The sequence below is a fragment of the Haliotis cracherodii genome, unplaced genomic scaffold (assembly GCF_022045235.1).
Source record: "Haliotis cracherodii isolate W230 unplaced genomic scaffold, xgHalCrac1.p SCAF_10, whole genome shotgun sequence".
NCBI classification, from domain to species: Eukaryota; Metazoa; Mollusca; class Gastropoda; order Lepetellida; family Haliotidae; genus Haliotis; species Haliotis cracherodii.
The window spans coordinates 41,746,847-41,769,819 of record NW_027266265.1 but is presented as its reverse complement, the minus strand read 5'-3'; the positions used below and the strand labels follow the sequence as shown (position 1 = coordinate 41,769,819).

The window sequence follows — 22,973 nt, the reverse complement described above, 5'->3', positions numbered from 1 at the left end:
CCTCCAGTCACTGACACAGTCGTTATCACCTGCAGTCACGGACACATTCATCATCACCTGCAGTCACTGACAGTCGTCATCACTTGCACAGTCACTGACACAGCTGTCATCACCTGCACAGTCAGTGACACAGTGGTCATCACCTGCACAGTCACTGACACAGTGGTCATCACCTGCACAGTCACTGACACAGCCATCATCACCTGCACAGTCACCATCACTTGCATAGTCACTGACACAGTGGTCTTCACCTGCACAGTCAGTGACACAGTGGTCATCACCTGCACAGTCACTGACACAGTGGTCATCACCTGCACAGTCACTGACACAGCCATCATCACCTGCACAGTCACCATCACTTGCACAGTCACTGACACAGTGGTCTTCACCTGCACGGATAATGATGACACAGTCGTTATCACCTGCACAGTCACTGACATGCGTCATCACCTGCAGTCACCGACACAGCCGTCATCACCTGCACAGTCACTAACACAGTCGTCATCACCTGCACAGTCACTGACAGTCATCATCACCTGCAGTCACTGACACAGTCGTCATCACCTGCACAGTCACCAACACAGTCGTCATCACCTGCACAGTCACTGACACAGTCATCACTACCTGCACAGTCACTGACAGTCATCACCACCTGCACAATCACTGACACAGTCGTCATCCTGGTGACATCTGTAGTACGCACACGGCATCATATCATATTACCAAGCTGTGACAAACATTTTACCTATTTGGCAAAACTGAACAAATAAATAAGATTTTTGGCTTTTCATGCTGTTTTACAAGGAAAGATTCTGCTTAGAAACAAAACATTTATGGATTGCATTTACTTTTAAGCAGACTTCTAATCGAATAAATACAGTCAAAAGATTGACACGCTAATAGCATCTTAAAACAGTAGATTGGTTAAGAACCCACGACCAGCGTATCCTCACACCAACAAGGGATGCAACTCTGCAAATAAATGTGACACCTTAGACCACTGGGCCATCTGTGATTAGGAAGAAAATGAGAAATGTTATAAGGTTATTAATCCTTCTTGGCATGAATGCTAAGGAAGGAGTTATTTCTTCTGTTAACGTGTAAAAATAGATTACAGTACTAAAATCAAATGCCTTGCAACATTTTGTTGCTTCTGTCACAAACGTATGCAGGTGCTCTTGGACTCCTATGTACATCAAGACTTCCTGAAGGTTCGAAAAACATGTAACTTACAAACAGAATACAAACCAATAAAAGCACAGATACACTTGAATTCTGCAAACAGATGATAAAATAAATCTATACACTCAGCAGAAGTCTTCCTCTTCACAATCATGGCACATGGTGTAACCATGTAGAGCATACATCCCATCTGGGAGAGGCAAGGAGTGGATACATTCACCATGCTGTGATGCTGTATAGATGATAGTCATGGTGTAATGCGTCTTGAAGTATATATACAGATTCCAAGATGGAAGGGAGACTCTTGGACATGTGATAGAGATGGTGTCATTATGTTCATGGGAAGAGGAAGAGCTGCCATCTCTTGCTGAATATTATTTTAATGACAAGAATTGATAACACATTTCGTCAGAGTGATTTGCTGGAGGCCAACTTTTGACAAGGCATTTTTCAATATTACGCTACCAAATTTGAAAATAAATGAGTCAATGACTTGTATAATGAACTGTTCGAGAGTCCTATTTCACTGAACAGGATTTTCATTTTGTGAGGTATTCAATTATGGAAATCATCTGAGTGACTATGAATATAATTTGCATCAGAATGACAATATTATTGATATTTGTACATCTAAGTACATCAAGTAGCTGATAATGTATAAAAAGCCATGACACCATTTCCCAAAGCTACAGGATCACAATTTCAGATAATGATCACAGGTTGAAGAACCTTGGTGATAATTGATGACAGTCACTTCCTCACAGTGAGACAGACATTGTGCACCATGACTATCGAACTACAGAAGTCTATGATACAATATACACATGGGCAGCCCTTGCTCCCAGCTCATTAGGTATTAGTGCCTATTCCTGATGACTACATAGGGGCTACGGTGGCTGAGGAAGGACTGTACATAGAGTTACAGTGATCAGTACCTTTCAACATATTCACACATCTCACAGCGCCTACACCCCAGGGCTAGCAGCTCTGTGCCTCGAGGTGTCCGTTCATTGTCACTTGGGTTTGGCTAGGCTCTACTATACACTTGTCGTTAGCATTCGCATTCTGTGAAGCAGCTTCTGATAAGTCCACAAGTTTCTGATACTCATGACAGTCCACATCACTGAGAGTGTCTGGTTCAATAAGCTGATCATAATTTGAGCAATCAGTGTTTGATTTGCAGTCAGAACTAGCACAAACTGTTTCCGGCCCAGTAGGCACACTAGCACCCTCTTCACATGGCCCACTTTCTTGCATATCCACACTGTCCTTCTCAGGGGCAATGTTATAATAAATCCTATCACTATCTTCCACAGTGCACTGTAAAGTGTCTGTCTCCGTGACAAGAATTTTGGCAGTGCCACCTAGCACTTCCTGTACATCACAGTGCTGGGACACGAAATCAGGGTCCTCACTTGTTAGCGGGGGTGCTGTGGCTCGGTTAAATGCATCTCCTGCACCAGGGGGGTCTACTCCCAATTCTTGAGCACGTTTTATCTTTTCACTAAAGAGATCAGCGTATCTTGGGAGACCATCACTGTCTTTCCCCAATTCGCGCTTACAGTCACGGATTTCCTCGTACTCTGATTCGCAGACCTTGTTGTTGGTCTCGTCTACACACGTCCCTCTGTTGCCCTGGAGTTCTGCTGCCTCATCAATATCTAAAACAGAGATCATTGAAAATTAAGTTTGGGTATGGTTTGCTCCAAGAGAAAGGCAATGAATCTTCTGAGAGGGAACAGATGGTCAGGACGAAGGGAAAGAAAACAGACAGTACGCAAAGGTGAAGCAAAACCTAAATTCCAGTCACCGTTACAAAAGAAATTAAAGGCCATCTTGGGTTATTTTCAAGACACAATTTTTTACTGATTTGAGATAACATATCTTTTCAACGTTTCAGTCTAGCTCATGCTAAAAATTCAAGGCCATCTTGGGTTGTTTTCAAGACACCATTTTTTTTATTGATTTGAGATAACTTATTTCTTTTCAACGTTTCAATCTAGCTCATGCTTAAAATTCAAGGCCATACTGGGTTGTTTTCAAGACACCATTTTATTATTGATTTGAGATAACTTATTTCTTTTCAACGTTTCGATCTAGCTCATGACAAACAGTGGCTTAAACTAAGCCTGCAAATGTTAAAATGATACATTATCGGTTCCTTAGATGAATGTACTGCAGGAAACACACTCAGGATCCAAGGACCCCTTTATCACTAACAGTGCTAAATATACACAACATTTTATGTAACTTCTAGAGGTAATTGTAACTGTACATTTACATCATTTTGAAATTGTTATTTATGAAGGGCTTTTTCATGCCATCTAGTCTTTATTCAATGACTTTTCAAAGTATTTTCAAATTTATGGCCCTTTTAAACAAAAATTCTAAGTCAAGGGCTTTTCCTTGCAAGATGCTTTGCTTAATGGAACCTCCTCATACATCAGAAGAAGGCTGTTAATGCAAACGTAAGAGGACATCTTAGCAATAACACACAGTCTGAATACATGACACATTTTGGTGGATGGCAACTTTTTTATTTTATGCTGTTATCTTTGTACCTTAATCCTATGTCTATATCATTGGCTTTGTCTTTATGCTGTTATCTTTGTACATCCATCCCACCTAGTGTTGTCATAATATATATATATATATAGTACTCTGTGCACTTACTAAGCATTCACCTCATGAAGGGGCAAAAAGTAGCTCTGAAACGTCATCTAAATAATAAAAGAAGTTGCTACCCATAAAAAAGCATCATGTATTCATGCTCTAGCAACTTCTATATGGCTATCAAAGACAATACATCAGAAGAAGGCTGTTAATGCAAATGTAAGAGGACATCTTAGCAATAACACACAGTCTGGATACATGACACATTTTTGTGGATGGCAACTTTTTTATTTTATATAGTTATCTTTGTACCTTAATCCTATGTCCATATCATTGGCTTTGTCATTACGCTGTTATCTTTGTACATCCATCCCACCTAGTGTTGTCATAATATATATATATATATATATATATAGTACTCTATGCACTTACTAAGCATTCACCTGATGAAGGGGCAAAATGTAGCTCTGAAACGTCATCTAAATAATAAAAGAAGTTGCTACCCATAAAAAAGCATCATGTATTCATGCTCTAGCAACTTCTATATGCCTATCAAAGACAACATACAGTCTGTTGGCAATTTTAATTTCAAAGGACTAAATTACATAGTTTGATTCGTACTCCTTCCGTGTGTTCAAAATTATGAAAGTAAAGGGATCCTTGTCACAGCCCTAGTGTTAAAGGGGCGGTCTGGTAGCCTAATGGTTAAAGCGTTCGCTCGTCACGTCGAAGACCTAGGTTCGATTCCTGACGTGGGTACAATGTGTGAAGCCCATTTCTGGTGTCCCCCCGCCTTGATATTGCAGGAATATTGCTAAAAGCGGCGTAAAACCATTCTCACTCACTCCCCCTAGTGTTAATCTCCCTTATTTTCGAACACTGTCTAAAATTGATGGAGGTAGAACATCTTCCTTGATCTTCCTTTCAAGTTGAAACAAACATCAGATAGTAGATCACAGAATCAAAGAGATTCCCGGGAATTCTTTGTCAGGATAAAAGAAGCAGATCATTTTGCCATCCAAAATCAGCCATTCTGTCAGCTGAGCTACAGAGTTACACTGTTACCAGTGATATAAAGGATTATCTTGCTCTCTGTGTTACAAAGTTTCACAACAAGACTCAGACTATCAATGATATTTTGTATTTGATTTTTTTTAAAAAACTATTATTTATGGGTGAAATGTCCACAAAATATGGGAAAAGCAGAATTGTCAGTAGAAAGTGCACATACATATTACTATCTCCATTGAATATGTGATGTTCCAGTGCTCAGAAAAACACCAGTAAGCCACACCTCATTGACTGCCACACTGAGAGCTACACACACACTAGAGGCAAAGTGTTGAAATATCTACATGTGTGTTGACCAAAAGAAGCCGAACATCAAGATAAGTCGACACTTGGGTTATTTCGCTATAAACACGTTTCTTTTTTAATGACCTATTGGAAATGGTTTTGAACTACTTAGCAAGGAAAGCCAACCCTGCCTGCATTGCTGAGGGTGCCTCACAGACAGATCTGTTAATGAAGTCTTATTTAAGAGATATCCCAAATTGCAGTTTTAAGGACACTCAATGCAATCCAGATGCTAAGATATGCAGCCTTAACTTTAGCCACTACTCCTAAGCCTTAGTCATGTAAGATATCTTTCTGACTTTCAAACTCAGCTGATAAAAGACAATTCATTTATATCAAATTAATGACAAGAATGTTTTTTGTTCGCTGCACTCAACAACTTTCCAGCTATATGACGTCAGTTTGTAAATAATCGAGCCTGGACCGAACAATCCAATGATTGATATCATCTATGCATTTGGGACACAATGACATGCATCAACATGAGCCTAACCACCCGATCCCGTTATTCACCTCTTGGCGTGGGTTGCTATATTGTTATCCGGAATCCCCACTTGTAGTAACAAGAATGATGCCAGGGTACAATTTCAGACTGGTAGTGAGTGAGTGACTAAAAGTTTAATATAATGATTGATATCATCTATGCATTTGGGACACAATGACATGCATCAATCAAGTCACTGAGCCTAACCACCCGATCCCGTTATTCGCCTCTTGGCATGAGTTGCTATATTGTTATCCGGAATCCCCACTTGTAGTAACAAGAATGATGCCAGGGTACAATTTCAGGCTGGTAGTGAGTGAGTGACTAATAGTTTAATCCAATGATTGATATCATCTATGCATTTGGGACACAATGACATGCATCAATCAAGTCACTGAGCCTAACCACCCGATCCTGTTATTCGACTCTTGGCATGAGTTGCTATATTCTTATCCGGAATCCCCAATTGTAGTAACAAGAATGATGCCAGGGTACAATTTCAGGCTGGTAGTGAGTGAGTGACTAATAGTTTCACGCTGCTTTTTGCAATATTCCAGCAATATCACGGCGGGGAACACCAGAAATTGGCTTCAAAAGTTGTATCTATGTGGGCAATCAAACCCAAGTCTTCGGCATGACGAGCGAACGCTTTAACCACTAGGCTATCCCACCGTCCCCTCAGGCTGGTAGAAGTTAGTAGTACACAGTATTGTTAGTACAGACTGAATATGTGTACAATGTCTACATATAATTGTGTTTCACAGTTTTAATGACAAAGGCTAAGAAAAGTGTGGACATTTTGTGCACTTTTTTTTTATCAATACACAATATTTCTTTGATCGGCCTGAAAGGTTTGACTGAACATGCCAATCAAAATACCATTATCATGTAATTAAATTAGAAATAGCATCCAGCAACCGTCTGTCCTATCACAGTAACAGACTGAACTAAATGACTCAAGCTAGACATCAACTATATCAATGAACACTGCATCTTTCTCTATAATAACACCCCAAGAGTAAATGCTGCAACAAGATTCTCATTTAAATCACCAGCGTTAAACTAGATTCTGTTGATGGAGAACAAGGCTTTCCTCATGTCTCAAATAGACCAATCACATTGGTATCAAAGAATATGGCAAAATGCAGAACATATAACATGTATAAAAACTGCAGGAATAGCAGAGGGTTCTGTTTGGTGAACAAGAATCAATCAAAATTTCATTTCCTTTGAGAAGAGGATCACAAATCAATCAACAGTTTAAACATGGCTTTTCGACACAGATCACGCAAAAAAGTCTCCCACTAGACATCTGCAGGATTTGATGTGCTATTCCTGAAAGATGGATCTTCAATGAATGCCCATGGCTTTGTCGTGTTTGACTTCATCAGGTAACATTCATACTCAATCCTATTACAGCATGTACATCACAAGTATCTATGCCAGAGCTGTAAGCCGCCATTGACTGATATCTCTTGGGCAAGAATCACATCATCTACATAGGCAACAATCATCCAGTTGCGTAATTCAATTTGAGAAAGTATTGGTTAATTTTTTCTGCTGTATAATTTTATCATTTTGTAATCAAATAAGAAATGATGTAGATGCTGTAAATGTGATGTATTTGTTGAAGGTAAAACAAAAATGTTTCACAAGTTTTGAAACCATCACTAGAGTGCCAATTCTAGACTAGTGAAAAGCTAAAAGTATGTTTTTCAAACATGTAGAAAGACAAATTGGACTTAGATCATAGTATCTTTCCATGCTTTAGTAAATATATTATCCAACAAATGGTTGAATAATTCACTGGTTTTCTGTCAATCTTATTCACCTATGACATTTTGAAACGACAATTACATTTAAATAATTTGTTCAAAATCAAAAGTTCTTGCTTACACATGATGGCTTAAGCATGAAAATGAAAACAACTACAAAGGTGACTAGGGCTGGGAAGGGTAACTCGGGTACTCAGGTCGGGTGGGTGCTGAGTAGGACCCAGGTATCCCCAGGACAACCCAGACCCGTGGTTAGTCACCTGATATATTTTTATGAGAAAACTTGACTACTATAACTTCACGGTCACCTCCAAGTCACTTTTGTTCGTATATCTTCCCGACATAGGCACATTCCATCTGACTTTCATGTTTTGAGTAAAGATACAGCTTCAGACAACTTCAATGTTTGCATGACCAGATCGTTTCATACATGTCTCTAAATACATTTTTCCAGGGTTCCGGTAGACTAAAATCTAGTCTCTGAAATGAAGATATCGTACATAAAAACAGTTGTTCAGTTATCTTAATAAAAATATAATAAAAAGGAGCCCAGTGACTCTCTTCATTTTCAGATACTGCAGTGATCTAGACTTGCCAAACATTATAGACTTGCATGGGCTGTAGTTGATATATATTTGTATCAGGGTCTGTAAGACAGACTAGGGTTCCGGTAAAACAATTCCTAATTGGACATATTGTACCGAGCTCTTCAAACCTACAACCAGTGCCGGGGTAGGGTCGGGTAATAGGGGGTTGGGTAATAGGGGGATTGGGTACCCAGGTAGTAAATTCGGACTTCCCCTAAAGGTGACATCATATTATTCTTTCCCAATGAATATTGTTACAAAAAAGGGGGACATAGGGATCCCCTTTTTTCTTTCTTACTTTGATAACAGTACAACAAGATTCCCTTGACTTTCATGCTTAATTTCGAAGCTGTCATGTACAGAAACATTATGGTCAGTGATGGTAGAGAAAAGAATAGCAACAATGTTTACAAAAGGAAGCTTGTAAAACCACTTTGGAGTTACCTTTCATTCCCTTCTGTACGTAGCTGATCTCTATGAAATCTTAAGAGCATTAAAGTATTTTCTTACCACAAATAGCTCTAGCCAGTCAAACTACACCTGTTTAAAAATCTCTCTGAAAGAAATGTCAATTGGAGAAAAAATGCTAGCTTTTTTATGAATTCATAACCAACATCAAAGAAATTGCTTTAACTTCGTACCCCTGCCAAATTTGGTTCAGGAAGCAGATGTATAGAGTTTTCATATGATGTTTTTTTTTTATATTGTAAAGCACAAGCCATATTGGCATGATCAAAAAAAGGTCTGTACATGATGAATCAAACATAGAAAGGCTACACATTTTTTAAGTCAATACTTGGAACAAAAATGCACTTTAGCCTAATGGTCCTTATCCTCAGATCATTCTTTCTTCTTATCACTATGATCACTTCTTGAAGAAAGTAGAATTGATGAACTTCTAAATACATGGGGCTTGGATCAAGTGACTGAGGTTTGGTGGTCACGAACAATATCACATATCAGCCACAATAAAAACTTGCAGAGACAGATTAGTCTCCAAACTTTATTTCTATCAAATCATTATTAGGCCAGACAAACTTTGAAGGATTTTAATGCCTTATGTCAACATGCTGAGGGCCCATATGCCTGTTGACAGTTATTGATTACATGGAATTTATCGAATGTACTAGTCAAGTTTATTAGCAAAGAATTCTGGGTGTATTGAAAGTGTATGTTGACTGTTTGCTTTTTAAAAGAAATACTTTATTTGCTGTACTAATTAAGATAATAATTAATGATGTGAACTATTTCGTACTGAAGGTAAAAATGTATAATACAGCATATATGTGAAATACAAAATATGTACCCCTCCTATTATATGTTTAAAGTATTCTGGATCACCCTTTGTGTTCATTGTAATTCCTGCATTCTGATTGGCTGAATTGGTCACATGTTACTGCATTCATTTCCCAATGAATATAAAAAATGAAGCCATGCCCAACGAAGCAGACTACTTTTATTAGGGCGGAATGTTGGGGAATACCAATATTACAGTCGAGGGAATTCCCTTTCTGCTCATGTGTATAGTCATGCACAGGGCATTTAGCGAAATTCATGCATATTCATTGTCCAAACTACCATTTAATATTCGAAGGCCAAGAAGGAATGAAACAGCAAACATGCAGGCACGCAGGCCTTTTTTTTTTCCATCTGTCTGGGTTCCACAGATTTCATGTCTTCGGGTTTCATTCCTCACTGGTATTTTTCCAACTGTGTATTCCCGCTCTGAGGGAACTAATGTTTAAATCTGGCCGTAACTGACCATGTCATTTGAAACAGCCTACTTCTCCCGGACATATTTGTTTCGGTTTGTAACAGTCTGATTGTTGCAGTTCTTCTCACCTCTTGCCATGATTGACAGGTCCTATGAACTTTGCTTTGATCCTACTCTCAGTTGATTGGCAACTGACTTTGTGGTCGTGTCATGTTAAGTGCATAAATTAAACAATCACCTGATTTATGTCACACCACAGTATGTATTCCTACACCATGTACATGTGGAAGGTTTATCAATCTTGTCATTTCTGTCTGCTTTGATATACACAACTTTTCGGTTTAACTATTGTAGATAACAAATGTTTTCGTTATCATTCTGTCAATATGAAATAAATTTGTCAGTACATATTTCTTTCACTTAAGGATTGACTGGAATTTTTGGGGTTCATTGAGGTCAAAATTGAAAAAAACCCAGCCAGCAATCTTTTGTAAAAATATGCTACGTGGATTCATAGTTTCCAGTTCATTTTTTTTAATTCATACCTCATTGAACCGGAAAAAAATAGACAGTCACTCCTTAAGTGAAAGAAATATGTACTGACAAATTAATTTCATATTGACAGAACGATAAAATTTGTATTACAGATCGTAATGTATGTTCCAAATCCATAGTTTTCAATCAAACAGCTTGAAATACTTGAAATCCATTTTATAATGTGGTTGGTGCATAAATTACTTTGTTCTATGCTTGTGCATGGTGAGATAATGACAATGACAATGACAAAAAAGCAGCAAAAATATCTCCTATTTCACTTTGAACTAAACTGTTGATCGTCAGGCTTGGACTAACTGATCGAATTTGTGTTCAGCAAACTGTTATAATGTAATAAATGTAATAAACTGATATCACTGTTTTAATGCAAAAAAGGCTTGATAGTTTGAAATATCAAATACAGAATATCATAACAATGTTGCCCTTGCTCTTCTCAGCTACAGCTGAAGCCGTTACATGGCATATCATGCATGAAAACATACAGTTCACATTACACCGGAGTCAGTTATCATGACTCATGAATCTCACACATGTATCTTACGCTTCGCTTGAGTGACGACACATGCACATTACAGTTCTCAGGTCACTCATTAGTCCTTTTATTATATTTTTATAAAGATAACTGAACAACTGTTTTTTTCTGTACGATATGTTCATTTCAGAGACTAGATGTTAGTCTAGTCACTCATTAATCCCGCAATTCAAATATATGGAGAGGATCAGTGTTTGTTGTACATTTGAAAGTAATAGAAGTAATTAAATGACAAATGATATCATTTTTACATCTTTCTTATGATGAACCACCACCATGCAATATGTGTCTAAGGCTCTGTTATTGAAAGCATTTGTGTTTCTCTGTCTCATCATATTGTTGGTCAAGCTCCTTCCCAGCGCGTGACACCTTCGTTACAAACTCGGTAACATTGCTGCCACAAAAAGTGTGGGCGTGGACATTACAAGAATCTTGAAATTTGCCTTCTAACCCCAAATATAGAGACGTTTATACTTTTGTTTACGTCTTCGGGAATGCCATTATTACTCTTTTGTTTGTATAATGTTTGGTTCGAGAATGCAGACTAATGGAAAATCACTTTACATTCTTACTATACCAATTACATAATACTTGGAATGAAATAGAAATTCAAATTGGCATACAATGAAAATAATTAAGCTGGGGTAAGACTAAGAGTATTCGACATCATGACAGTGATCATTTGTTTGTAAACATAATGGTCATTCGGTTGCGAGTTCAACTCGAGGCATGGTTGTGGTCACCTATCAGAGTGGGGAGTTTTGACTGGAGACAGAGATAGTATAGAGAGCTCCGCAAACGGGCTATTGCTGTGAGGAGCGTGATTGTTGATCTACAGGCTTGTAAAACTAGAGGAATTACAATAGACATTTCCCAAAATATTATTGTCTACTAGCTGCTAAGTTCTTTTACAGAATTTAGTTGTAACATATAAGCTAAAATATTTTTGACTAAACTCTGACTTTGGACAAGTGTCTAAAGTTGAAGACTGAAAATTGGGTAATTACCTTCAGCAGTTTCATAAATGTGGCTGCCACTATCACACATCACAGGGCACCTGCAAGAAAAAGACACATGGTATTACCCTGCGTGTGGAACCTGTTTACATACATTCCACATTTAAACTGTCTATAGATATATAAACATACAAAGTATATCAATTTTCATGAAAATCACCCATACACAAATGTTTACACACACCCAGTACAGTAAACTTACAAAACCCCACAGTACAGTTTCCAACAAGCTCTCCAATCAAAGACTGCAAACATTTCCAATGCATGCAAACTCAATCCTTGTGATGAACACCTCCAGATTAGGCACCGAAACACTACAATAAACCAAGGCAGAGGCAACAGTAATGGGCCGGGGCAGCCACAAATATCGGTGCTGCCTTACACAAAATCCAACCAAGCTAACGAATACAGAACCTTGGAGATTGGATTAGACCAATTTGTCATCACTATCCTCTCCTATTCACACCTTAACCTCCTTCAAGAAGCATCATTAGTTGTGTCTCGGTCTTCAATTTGTCTTCACCTGTTTGTCAGAGAAAATCCACTTCACAAATACTTGAAAATTCAAGTCAGCTCTCGAAGTAATTTCAATACAACAAAGTCAGATTAACTACATCAGCTTTGGAAGAAAATGTCTGCACTTGAATTCGGGGTGGTTGAATTAAGTCCTGCATCTGTTTGGTTTACTCGGACAGCAGGAAACAAAACATTTCCTGGTGGTGTGTACCTGACAACTTCTCAGTTGATGTTTCGTGTTATGCATGAAGGTACTCAAATAAAGGCATCTGTGCAAATGAATATTGGATTCTTCAAAGCGGGAACAGTGAGTTGGGTTAGACACCACTATGAACAGTAGTATTTCAGTTATATCACAGCATGTCAGCTTGATGTGGGAGGAAAGCCCCAAGTGATTCAGGTCTTTATCCATGAAAAACCCATGAGTATGGTTCTGGTTCAAACCTAGACACATTCCCAGGCCAATCTGGGATTCAAACCCATGATCATAGACACACCTTATCTACTGGGCTACCTATGCCCCCTACAGCTGCAACAATACACTAAAGTTGTGATGTATCATAATTATCTATGTGAAGAAGCCATGTGTCTAGGGACCCGTGAAGATCTGGGGTAGAATAGGTCTTCAGCAACCCATGCTTGTCTCCCTCCATGAAGATCTGGGTAAGAATGGGTCTTCAACAATCCATGCTTGTCTTCACCCAATGAAGATCCGGGGTAGAATTGGTGTTCAGTAACCCATGCTTGCCGTAAAAGGCGACTACACTTGTCGCAAGAGGTGACTAACGGGATCGGGTGGTCAGGCTCGCTGACTTAGGTTGATGCATGTCATTGTATTCCAATTTGCGTGGATCAATGCTCATGATGTTAATCACTGGATGTTCTGGTCCAAACTCGATTATTTACAGACCGCCGTCAAATTACTGGAATATTATTGAATATTGGAGTGCGGTGTTAAACAACAAACGAACAAACGTGTCTTGGGCTCCAGATAATACTTTCAACAAATGAGCATTTACTCACAAGCCATCACTCACATTGGGTATTGATGGTTTTCATCATATATTTACTCCCTAGGGTCTAGTCTGTTTACATCAATAATTTATAAAATAATTCTGCTTAAAATGCTGTTTCGGTGACCTCTACTATGTATCTGTTCGTGCACTGCCCCAAGTTTGTAATATGTTGCATAAACGCGCAACATTGATATACATACCTACTTAATATTAAGTGAGGCGTAGAGCTTTTTGTGTGTATTATTCACTGAGTGTATGTGTGTGTGATGCCTGCATTTGATCAATATACAAATCTGTAAAGTAATATAGGTATGCAATTTGAAATGGATATACTGGGTAATTACGAAGTGTGTTGTCAAACTGCAGTTTTTTAAAAATGGTTCAAGCATATTTGTACGCAAGCAACTCACATTAATTGGTAATGATGTTTAATTTTGCGTATTTTATGCAGATACACAGCTTATCTGGAGCTCCATGTGTCAATACTAAATGATACAAGGATATACATTGTATATAAGGAGAACATGGAAATGGTATGAACATGAACTGTAACCATGGTAACATTTGATGGAATGCGAATGTTAAAGTTTGTGCCAAAACCTTTTGTGTCTACAAACCCAATGGGTGGTGGGGTAGCCTAGGCTTAATGAGCCGTGATATTGCTGGAATATTGCTAAAAACAGCATAAAACCATACTCAAACACTCACTCGCTCACACACTCAGTATAAGACCAACTTTGGCTCTTAGTCTTAGCATCTTAGTTGAGGTTTAAAGTGTATCACAATATTTTGCGGGGCACAAGGCCTTATTGCGATACGTATCACTATCATGATATATTGTATAATTATAAATTTTGAATTCAGCAGCAATCTGATACATTAAGGTATGAATTGAAGTTTATAAATGGGACAAAACAAGATGCTGGTACAATATGATGTTTACTCAGTCAATAAATACGCAGCCATCTTGCGGCCCTGAATGCATGCTGTCGGGCAGCAAAGGCATTGGTCAAGAAAATAACATTAAAAACTTGCTATTTGACATCACCCGATAAATCGAGCATGAGAAATGATATTGTGATTCGTATCGTGGAAAGAATGGATATCGTATCGTGGATAATCATTTTCCCGATTATACCGCACACCCTTAAAGTTTAATGTTGTTATATGGACTATTATTAGCTGTGCTTACAAGACCAAGACAAACAGAAGTTTCCTGAGAGACAAGTGGCTGAAGTCACAGCCTGCTTTTAGTTTCATTAAGAAGGATAAAAGTTTCCTTTACTCAAGATTCCTTAATACGTTTAGGGGCGGTCGGGTAGCCTAGTGGTTAAAGCGTTGGCTCGTCACGCCGAAGACCCGGGTTTGATTCCCGACATGGGTACAATGTGTGAAGCCCATTTCTGGTGTCCCCTGCCGTGATATTGCTGGAATATTGCCAAAAGCGGCGTAAAACCATACTCACTCACTCACTTAATACGTTTCAGTTGTGTCACTACAACCAGTGACACTCCTCAAGCCATTCTTACTTTACAGACTCAGGTTCACAAGATACGTTTTGGTTGGTCTCTATTGTCATTTTCTTGGATGATGGAATACGACTGCTTAACAAAACTAGTAAATGTATCATGTTTTCATGTATCATATTTGTTAGAGAATTGTGATGTTGCTATAGCGATTTGAATGTATTGCAATGACGTATATTGTTACTGTCACAGAAAGTATGATAGGAACAGATGTTATACTTAAATATGTATGATTTATACACAGAAACAACAGTCATCTGACATTTCTGAGGGATTGACAATAAAGTGACAGAAAATAACTTTCATGAACGAAAGAAAATCATTGGTTTTTGAAGCGATTTCTGCTGTATACATATTTATTTATCTCATAAATTTTTCGAAGGGAGTGGGTTGATGTTTGATCTGAGCAGTTATTTATCTGAAGTATTTGATAGACCACACTCTTGAGTAACCTGCATTAAGTTCAACCACGATATCCTTTATGTCCCTTGTCCTCTGTATTGATTTTCCAATGGTAGAAGATCAAATAATTCAAAACGAGCTAATGCACTCCTGAGTCATATTCACTGCCTAAGATCTTAGTGATAGAAACTAAGAAGTGACAGAGGTTTAACTTTCATCATATAATAACTTTCAAATGTTCAAAATTAATTTTCAGAATGAAAAACAGCTATAGTGGACCAAAGCATCAATCTGGAACCTATGTCTGAATTCAGATGATGACATTATGGCCTGAGTGTAATTAAATCCCCAGCCTAATGTGTACAATGGGTGGAAGGTGACCAGACTAACCCTTGTCCATCAGCCAGGCTGTTATTCAGGAAAGCTTTTACATGCCAATCATCCATGGAAGTGGCCATTTGTAGCTGCAATGTGTCTTGACAAGAGTTCACTCAGAAAGCAAGCGAAGAAGATATGGAATATGAGTCCCCTGTGTCTATCAACTTTGCATACATTTCATCAGTCGTTCATCTAGGCAAATCTTGGGGGTGGTTACTGGTAACAGGAGAGGAAGAAAATCTGATCTCCCAACTATCTATACTACGACAATATTAGACATAGTGGCAGATTGGATGTCTATTTCAAGATATTTACTCAAATATTGGCCAGTGATTATGTGGGTATCTGTGAGACATCAGATATGTGAGAAGGAGGAATTATGGATAATGCCGTATATATTCCATGGTTCCTAGATCTTTGAATTACCGCATTCGACGTAATAAGCGCCCAGGGCGCTCTCAAAATTAGAAATAGGGGGCTCTTATTAGAATATTATTTTGGTGGAAAAAACAGAGTTGAAAGATAAATTTCGTGGTTTATGCTGACGGCCTGAACTGTTTATATACGACAGATATATTTTTCCAGAATTTAATTGCCCATAGTTAAGGGTGCATATAACACACGAGTGCGTTTTAAACACGAATAAATAAGTCTTGTGTACTTTGATCAATCGGAAGGGGTGCTACTTGGGATTGTTCACTTGCCAATATATTAGCAAATATCGCCGTGGGCGCTTATTAGAGCAGAGCGCTTATTACGTCGACTACGGTAACAAAGTTGAGCATAGGCCAACATCTTGTAAGAAGAGGCCAGTGTGTAGCCATAACACAGAACTCACAACAAATCTTCACTGTAGGAAGGTAAACCTTCTCATCTTGCCATAACCTATTACTAACACATTAGTGTTTTTAACTATCGAAACAGTCAAAATTCACCCTGAGTGAGAGCAAATCCAAGGAAAGCAACATATTAGCACCTGTAATATCTTACATCACAGGGGCGGTCTGGTAGCTTAGTGGTTAAAGTGTTTGCTTGTCACGCCGAAGACCCGGGTTCGATTCCCAACATGGGTACAATGAGTGAAGCCAATTCTGGTGTCCCCTGCCATGATATTGCTGGAATATTGCTAAAAGCAGCATAAAACCATACTCACTCACTCACTTACATTATAACATCTCTTGTGTGGTAGTTCCAGCAGTCAATTCTTTTGTGTGTGCATGTGTGGATCAATTATATTTCAGATACCGGTAAATGACAGAGGCCTGCAAATAATCGAGTCTGGACCACACAATCCTGTGATTGATACTGTGGACAACCATCATCGGGGTACTGAGATACGCTTTCAACCAAACCAACTGAGCCAGACCACACGATCCACTAAGTCGACTCTTACAACAGTCATAGGTTGCTGGGGACCGAGCCCAAAAAGTATTTTACTTAATTATTACCATAATTATTACTGTCCCTTTGACAAACAGGTTCCAGACTAATGATGTTTCATTGTATAGTGGTAACGTGAACAGATTGGTTTGTTGTTTTACACCGCACTCAGCAATATTCCAGCTGTATGACGACAGTCTGTAAATAATAGAGTCTGGACCAGACAATCCAGTAATTGATATCATGAGCATCGATCCACGCAATTGGGATCGATGACCTGCATTAACCAAGTCAGCGAGCCGGACCACCAATTCCCGTTAGTCGCCTTTTACGACAAGCATAGTCGCCTTTTACGGCAAGCATGGGTTGCTGAAGACCTGTTCTACCCCGGATCTTGACATGAACGGAAGAGGTATATATTAATAAGGGTGAACATGGGACACAGGAAAAGCCAATGTGTGCCCAGGGTTTTACATTCACTTACAAAAGTGGAGGTCCAAGGGATACCCAATAATTAATTTTGAGGGTCCTTGCAGGCAATATGAGGGTCCTGTAAAGTACTGAAATGGTGTATCGTACTGTACATGTATATTTAGATAATAACTTTAGAGCCTGGAATGAATCAATGATCATGTGGACAGTGATCATGATGGATGGCAGAACTAACACTACAGACACCAGTAACTGCTCTTGATGTGCTGTAGGTACAATGATTATTATTGTGTGTCCCTTGGGACGCAGTATATATTTTTTTTGCATCCATTCTCTACATTTGTGAGTACTGGACGCACATATGCAGCGGTAGAAAATAACATTTTAGCCCACTAGTCCTTATAATGATAACATATAGCAAAACCCTTAAAAATGGCAAATTTCTACTAGTCCTCATGATACCTTCACCATTGGGTAGTTCGGCAAGGACGAGAGGACCAGTGCCAATTTCTAACACTGCATTTGTGCTTCGTGTAAAAACCTGTGTGTCAATAAATGTCAGTTGATACCAACCTTAGTTGTCTCCTCTTGTGGCAGAGGCTGATGGTGATGATAAGCACAAGGATGAGCAGGGCGGCAGCGGTGGAGCCTAGGATGATGGCGAGGAACTTCTCATCTGATGTCACTAAACCTGCACACAGACACATAGGGAACCCCTTAACACAACAGTTTGGCAGTCAGGTAGATCACATACAACAGCACAGCGCTAGCGACCATTAGTGCAATAATGAGCCAGGTAGTCACAAATTAGTCCACCAGCCCTGAACATGTATCTTGGCATGGGTTTCGCAAAATATTAGTGTTATAAAGTTCATTTGTTTCAAGAAACCTTTTGCCTTAGAGACTAAACCTCTTTCACTCTTCTTAGACTCCTTTGTAAGAGTGCCGCTGAGCAGCTCTCAAGTTGGAAGCCAAGCCCGTGACTGATATACTTTCAATGTCTTATGGAGTGCGTGTGAGTGAGTTTGATTTTACGCCGCTCTTAGCAATATTCCAGCAATATCACGGCGGGGGACACCAGAAATGGGCCTCACACATTGTACCCATGTTGGGAATCGAACCCCGGGTTTTTGGCGTGACGAGCGAATGCTTTAACCACTAGGCTACCTGACCGCCCCCAATGTCTTATAGGCCAAAATGATGAAATTAAGAAAACAAGAACTGGCCTCAAAAATAGTCAAGTCGCAACACTGGAGGTTTTTCAAGTAGTCGTAGTCATAGAATATCATAGAATATCAATTTTTTAAAAACGACTGTCTTTGCTATATATATATATCGGTTCATTTTGGTAATATTGGTCTACATGATGATCATAATCTCAATACACAGTTGTTTATAAGAATAATTTATTTACAAGTGATGTATCGCAACTAAAACTATGGTTTGTAAATTCAACATTTCACCAAAACATCAAAACCATTGTTTTACCGATACCCAGGACCAGAATGGACTTTTTTCTGTATTAATAGTGTATATACTTTAGTGGACATATAACCTTTAACATGTTTAACCACAAAGCCCGACTTTGTCTGCAGCTTCCCAGCAACGTGATGGTGCCTTCTCTAATAGGCAGTTTTATGCCAGCAGCCTCTGTTAGAAGATTTTACAGTTTTTATACATAAATCTTTGCAGATGGTTGTCCAGCAAGAAGAATATATGAAGACTATACACCTGATTTTATGGAGTTTTCCATGGCAACTTGAAAGTTAATTATCTTAAAAGGTATTGTTCTAATCACTATCATAATTAAACACATTGACATTTGAATTTCTTCTCAGTGGTCGCTTTTATAATGTTTCCTTTGAAAACAAATATCAAATTCTTGAGAAAATTCAGAGGGTTCTCTTTTTTAATTTCTGGAATGGTCCAGACAAATTTATTTTATTCTTTTATGGCAAAGCTATCTCATAATTTTCAAGGAAAACAAATTTTCACTCACAATGCAATGTTTGAAAATGTGCTTTTGCCAAAAAGAATTGATTTAGAAATTAAATAAACCAAATTAAATAACATTTGACTTTATTTTACTTCTGTTTCCAGGCATTATTTTCCGAGAGTGTTAAACAATAAATTGCTCTGGCCAAAGCATCAGCCTCAGCTATACAATACACTGATAAGAGTGTAAGAAGTATACAAATCTCATCTCATACAATCAATATTGTCTTGAAAAAACACCAGGTCAATTGTGCTCATATAACAAAGTAAATGTTGCAAGAGATAGATCACTGCCGATTTCGGTCCATTAATGGTCAATTTGACGTTTTCTGAACAGATATGTCTGCCCTGAATGAACACTTTGTCTGAGTGGTTTAATGAAACAATAGATGTACTGGTACTTAATCAAGGGTTTGGGGTATATCTTGTCGAAGTCTTTCCAGACTCTGGATTCCTGCATGTTTGATGCAACAGGACATAAGGACAATTCAAAATAACAACCCTTCACTTTAAGTTTGCTGTGCTCAGAAACGTGAAGTGTTTAATAATTGATTTGCAAACAGTTATCATTTGTATTGATAGAAGCTCGGTGGGGTAAATGCTCTTAATACATCAAATAGAGTCGATCAGGCTGTTTATATGTAATATCAATTGATTTGTGATACATAATCCTGGTAGTTATCATGACTCATATTTAAATGGCTTCGGAAAACCCTACCTTGGCACTTTAGGCTGATATCATCACTTTATGATGTACTTGTTATATGAATTGTCTATTCTGTTAAAATCGGCAATGAGCAAGACAAAGACAAGTGTTCTTGGTGTTATCTTAATTCTGAAAATTATACAGAGATGTAAAGCATTTGTTTAGATGCAAAAGCATGACATTAACACTTGATTTCATGATAAATCCAAAATTTACAAGACAAATTCAATGTCTTTTATAAAACTGACCCAAATGCGTGACAACCTAACAATAATTTCACAATAAAATCAGGACTTCAAGTCTCTGAATTCATAGCAATGAGAACTTAGAAATGAAAAAAATAGCATTTACCCAGTATTTGCCGACTAACCCTTGTCATTGTATGTGCACCTCACCTTTATCCGACTCACACTTGGTATCTCCCGCACAGCACGCATATTCTATCCTGTACGTCACTGCTTCCCTCGGAGGCACTGTCACATAATCTAATCTGAAAATGTAAAACCAGCAACATTTGAACAATGATTAAACTATTCCAACAGCTCTATCAAAATCTCAAATCTGCTGACAAATGACAGTTTTTTCGACTCAGGTGACATCTAATTGAATGTTGATGATCTCTGGCATCTACTGATATTTCTTCATCTTGTGTTTCAGCAAGTCCACTATTGGTCTGTAAGCAATGGCCATGTAGTTGGAACAGGGTCTCTTACATTTTGCAGAAGCACTGTTACTAAATCATCCACTGATAAGCATCAGATTAAGGGATTCTCTCTTAGAATTCTTCCTTCTCTCATTAAAATATTTACCAGTGAAGAAGTGTCCTGAATATCACATTGGTCAATTTATTGTCAATATTATATCTTTTTGCTAACACCAGGGCCTACTTGCACAAAGCGCTCTTAGCACTAAGATGATCGCAACTCCCATACTTTAACATAGGCTTACAATAGTCTTAGCGCTAAGAGCGCTTTGTGCAAGTGGGCCCTGGTGTCAACACTATTTGACAGTGATTCATAAACACACACTTATGACGTATCAGAATCGTACAATGGACTCTGCTTTCACCAGAGATTTCTCATGATTATGAAAAGGATTCTGAATCATCTGTTTGTAAACTTCAGAGATCGAAGTTGAGCTTTTGTAAGGCAGAAACATACAGGCTAGAGGGTGCTGATAATGTTCTGCTTTTTATAGCCAACCGGGGACTACAAGAGAATCTGCGTAAGCGGGTTGTTGAACATTTTCGCTTAGTACGTTAAATATGTTATTACTCACATGTTTTTGTACCAATGTAACATTAAATTTATTGTCTCCTATGTATTGCGACACAGGGTTTGGTATATCGATGTATTAAATGTCCTTTTGTTCATTTCGAACCATGTCCTTGATTTATATGCTTAATTTCAATTGCTAGACCCAAACTGCACCTATTAGCTGTCACTCATGTAGATACTCTTCATGGTATATCTCTAATCCTAGCAACACTCACGTTGTACAATGTTGTAGTCTTAAGGACAGCTATGACTGTCGTACATCCACACTGAAGTACATAACTTTCAACAATCACAGCACCAATTAGTAGCACAAGTAAAAATTCCCTTTATTTGTATTTTGTAATATCTGAAGGGAAACTGTTTGCATAATGTACTCGCCTGCAAGATTGGTTGGTTGGTTTGTTGTTTAACGCCGCACTCAGCAATATTCCAGCTATATGACGACGGTCTGTAGATAATCGAGTCTGGACCAGACAATCCAGTGATTGCTATCATGAGCATCGATCCACACAATTGGGATTGATGACATGTATCAACCAAGTCAGCGAGCCTGACCACCCGATCCCGTTAGTCGCCTTTTACGACAAGCATGGGTTGCTGAAGATCTATTCTACCCCGGAATCTTCACGGGTCTCGCCAGCAAGAAGATCCTGAAATAGGGTTTGTGCATGCAGTAACAGTACAGGGTGATTATCTGTGTCGTACATCCACACTGAAGGGTGATTATGACTGCCATACACCCACACTGAAGTACCTAACCTTCAACCATCATGGCACTTATTTTGCCAAGGTCACAAGTAAAAATTCCCTGTATTTGTATTTTGCAATATATGAAGGGAAACTATTTGCATAATGTACTCGCCTGTGAGAAGATACTGAAATAGGGTTCATGGATGCAGAAACAGTACAGGGTGATTATCTGGCGAAAATCATTAATCCATCATGATTAGCAGATACACAAACGTAATCAAGAGTATTCTGTCCGTTTGCTAGAATCACTTAAGTAACATTCTGATTAAGGATATTCATGCATAATTCAATAAAAACATGATCATTATAAGAGATCAACTCTTATTAACAGCACACGCAAAAGTGATATCAGTGCATCCTTACCCACAATGCAGTTCTTATGACTCACTAGTACAAACAAGGTCATTATACGCCAGAAGCTTGCTGAAGTAGCTCCGTAAATGGAAGCGAAGGACAGAAAGACCTATAAAGCCAGCTATGAATGCCACACAATGTTCGTCCAAAGCACCTTGTATTCATTGTCGTAAGTGCCAAGGGAGTTTCAAATATCTGTTCTTTGGATTCATCAATTCATCATGATTAGAGTACAAATCCCACAGTTACTTTTCTCTGTTTTCCTGACATAAAAATTCATGGATTTTGAGGAAGGTTCCTCAACGATTGAAAATAAAATAGAAATTGTTGCAGAATAAATCTGACTATTCTCAGCCTATGACGACCCCTGTACTTACCATTGAGAGTTGTTTTATTGCTGAGTGCGGCGTTAAACAACAAACCAACC

General features: G+C 38.5%; 1 protein-coding gene across 6 annotated transcripts in view; it reads right to left on the bottom strand.

Moving 5' to 3' along the window:
• Positions 1-687: 687 nt before the first annotated feature.
• Positions 688-22,973, bottom strand: part of LOC139454392 (uncharacterized) — a 195,254-nt gene continuing 172,968 nt past the window's right edge. For 5 of the 6 annotated variants that reach the window (XM_071236057.1, XM_071236060.1, XM_071236059.1 and 2 more), the window contains 4 exons: positions 20,561-20,655; positions 18,038-18,155; positions 11,806-11,855; positions 688-2,843 (listed from right to left, as the gene is read on the bottom strand). In XM_071236057.1, coding sequence (XP_071092158.1) covers positions 2,161-2,843; positions 11,806-11,855; positions 18,038-18,155; positions 20,561-20,655 — 946 coding nt within the window. In that variant the 3' untranslated portion in view covers positions 688-2,160. The remainder of the gene's footprint in view (positions 2,844-11,805; positions 11,856-18,037; positions 18,156-20,560; positions 20,656-22,973) is intronic. The other variant, XM_071236063.1, reaches the window with a different exon arrangement.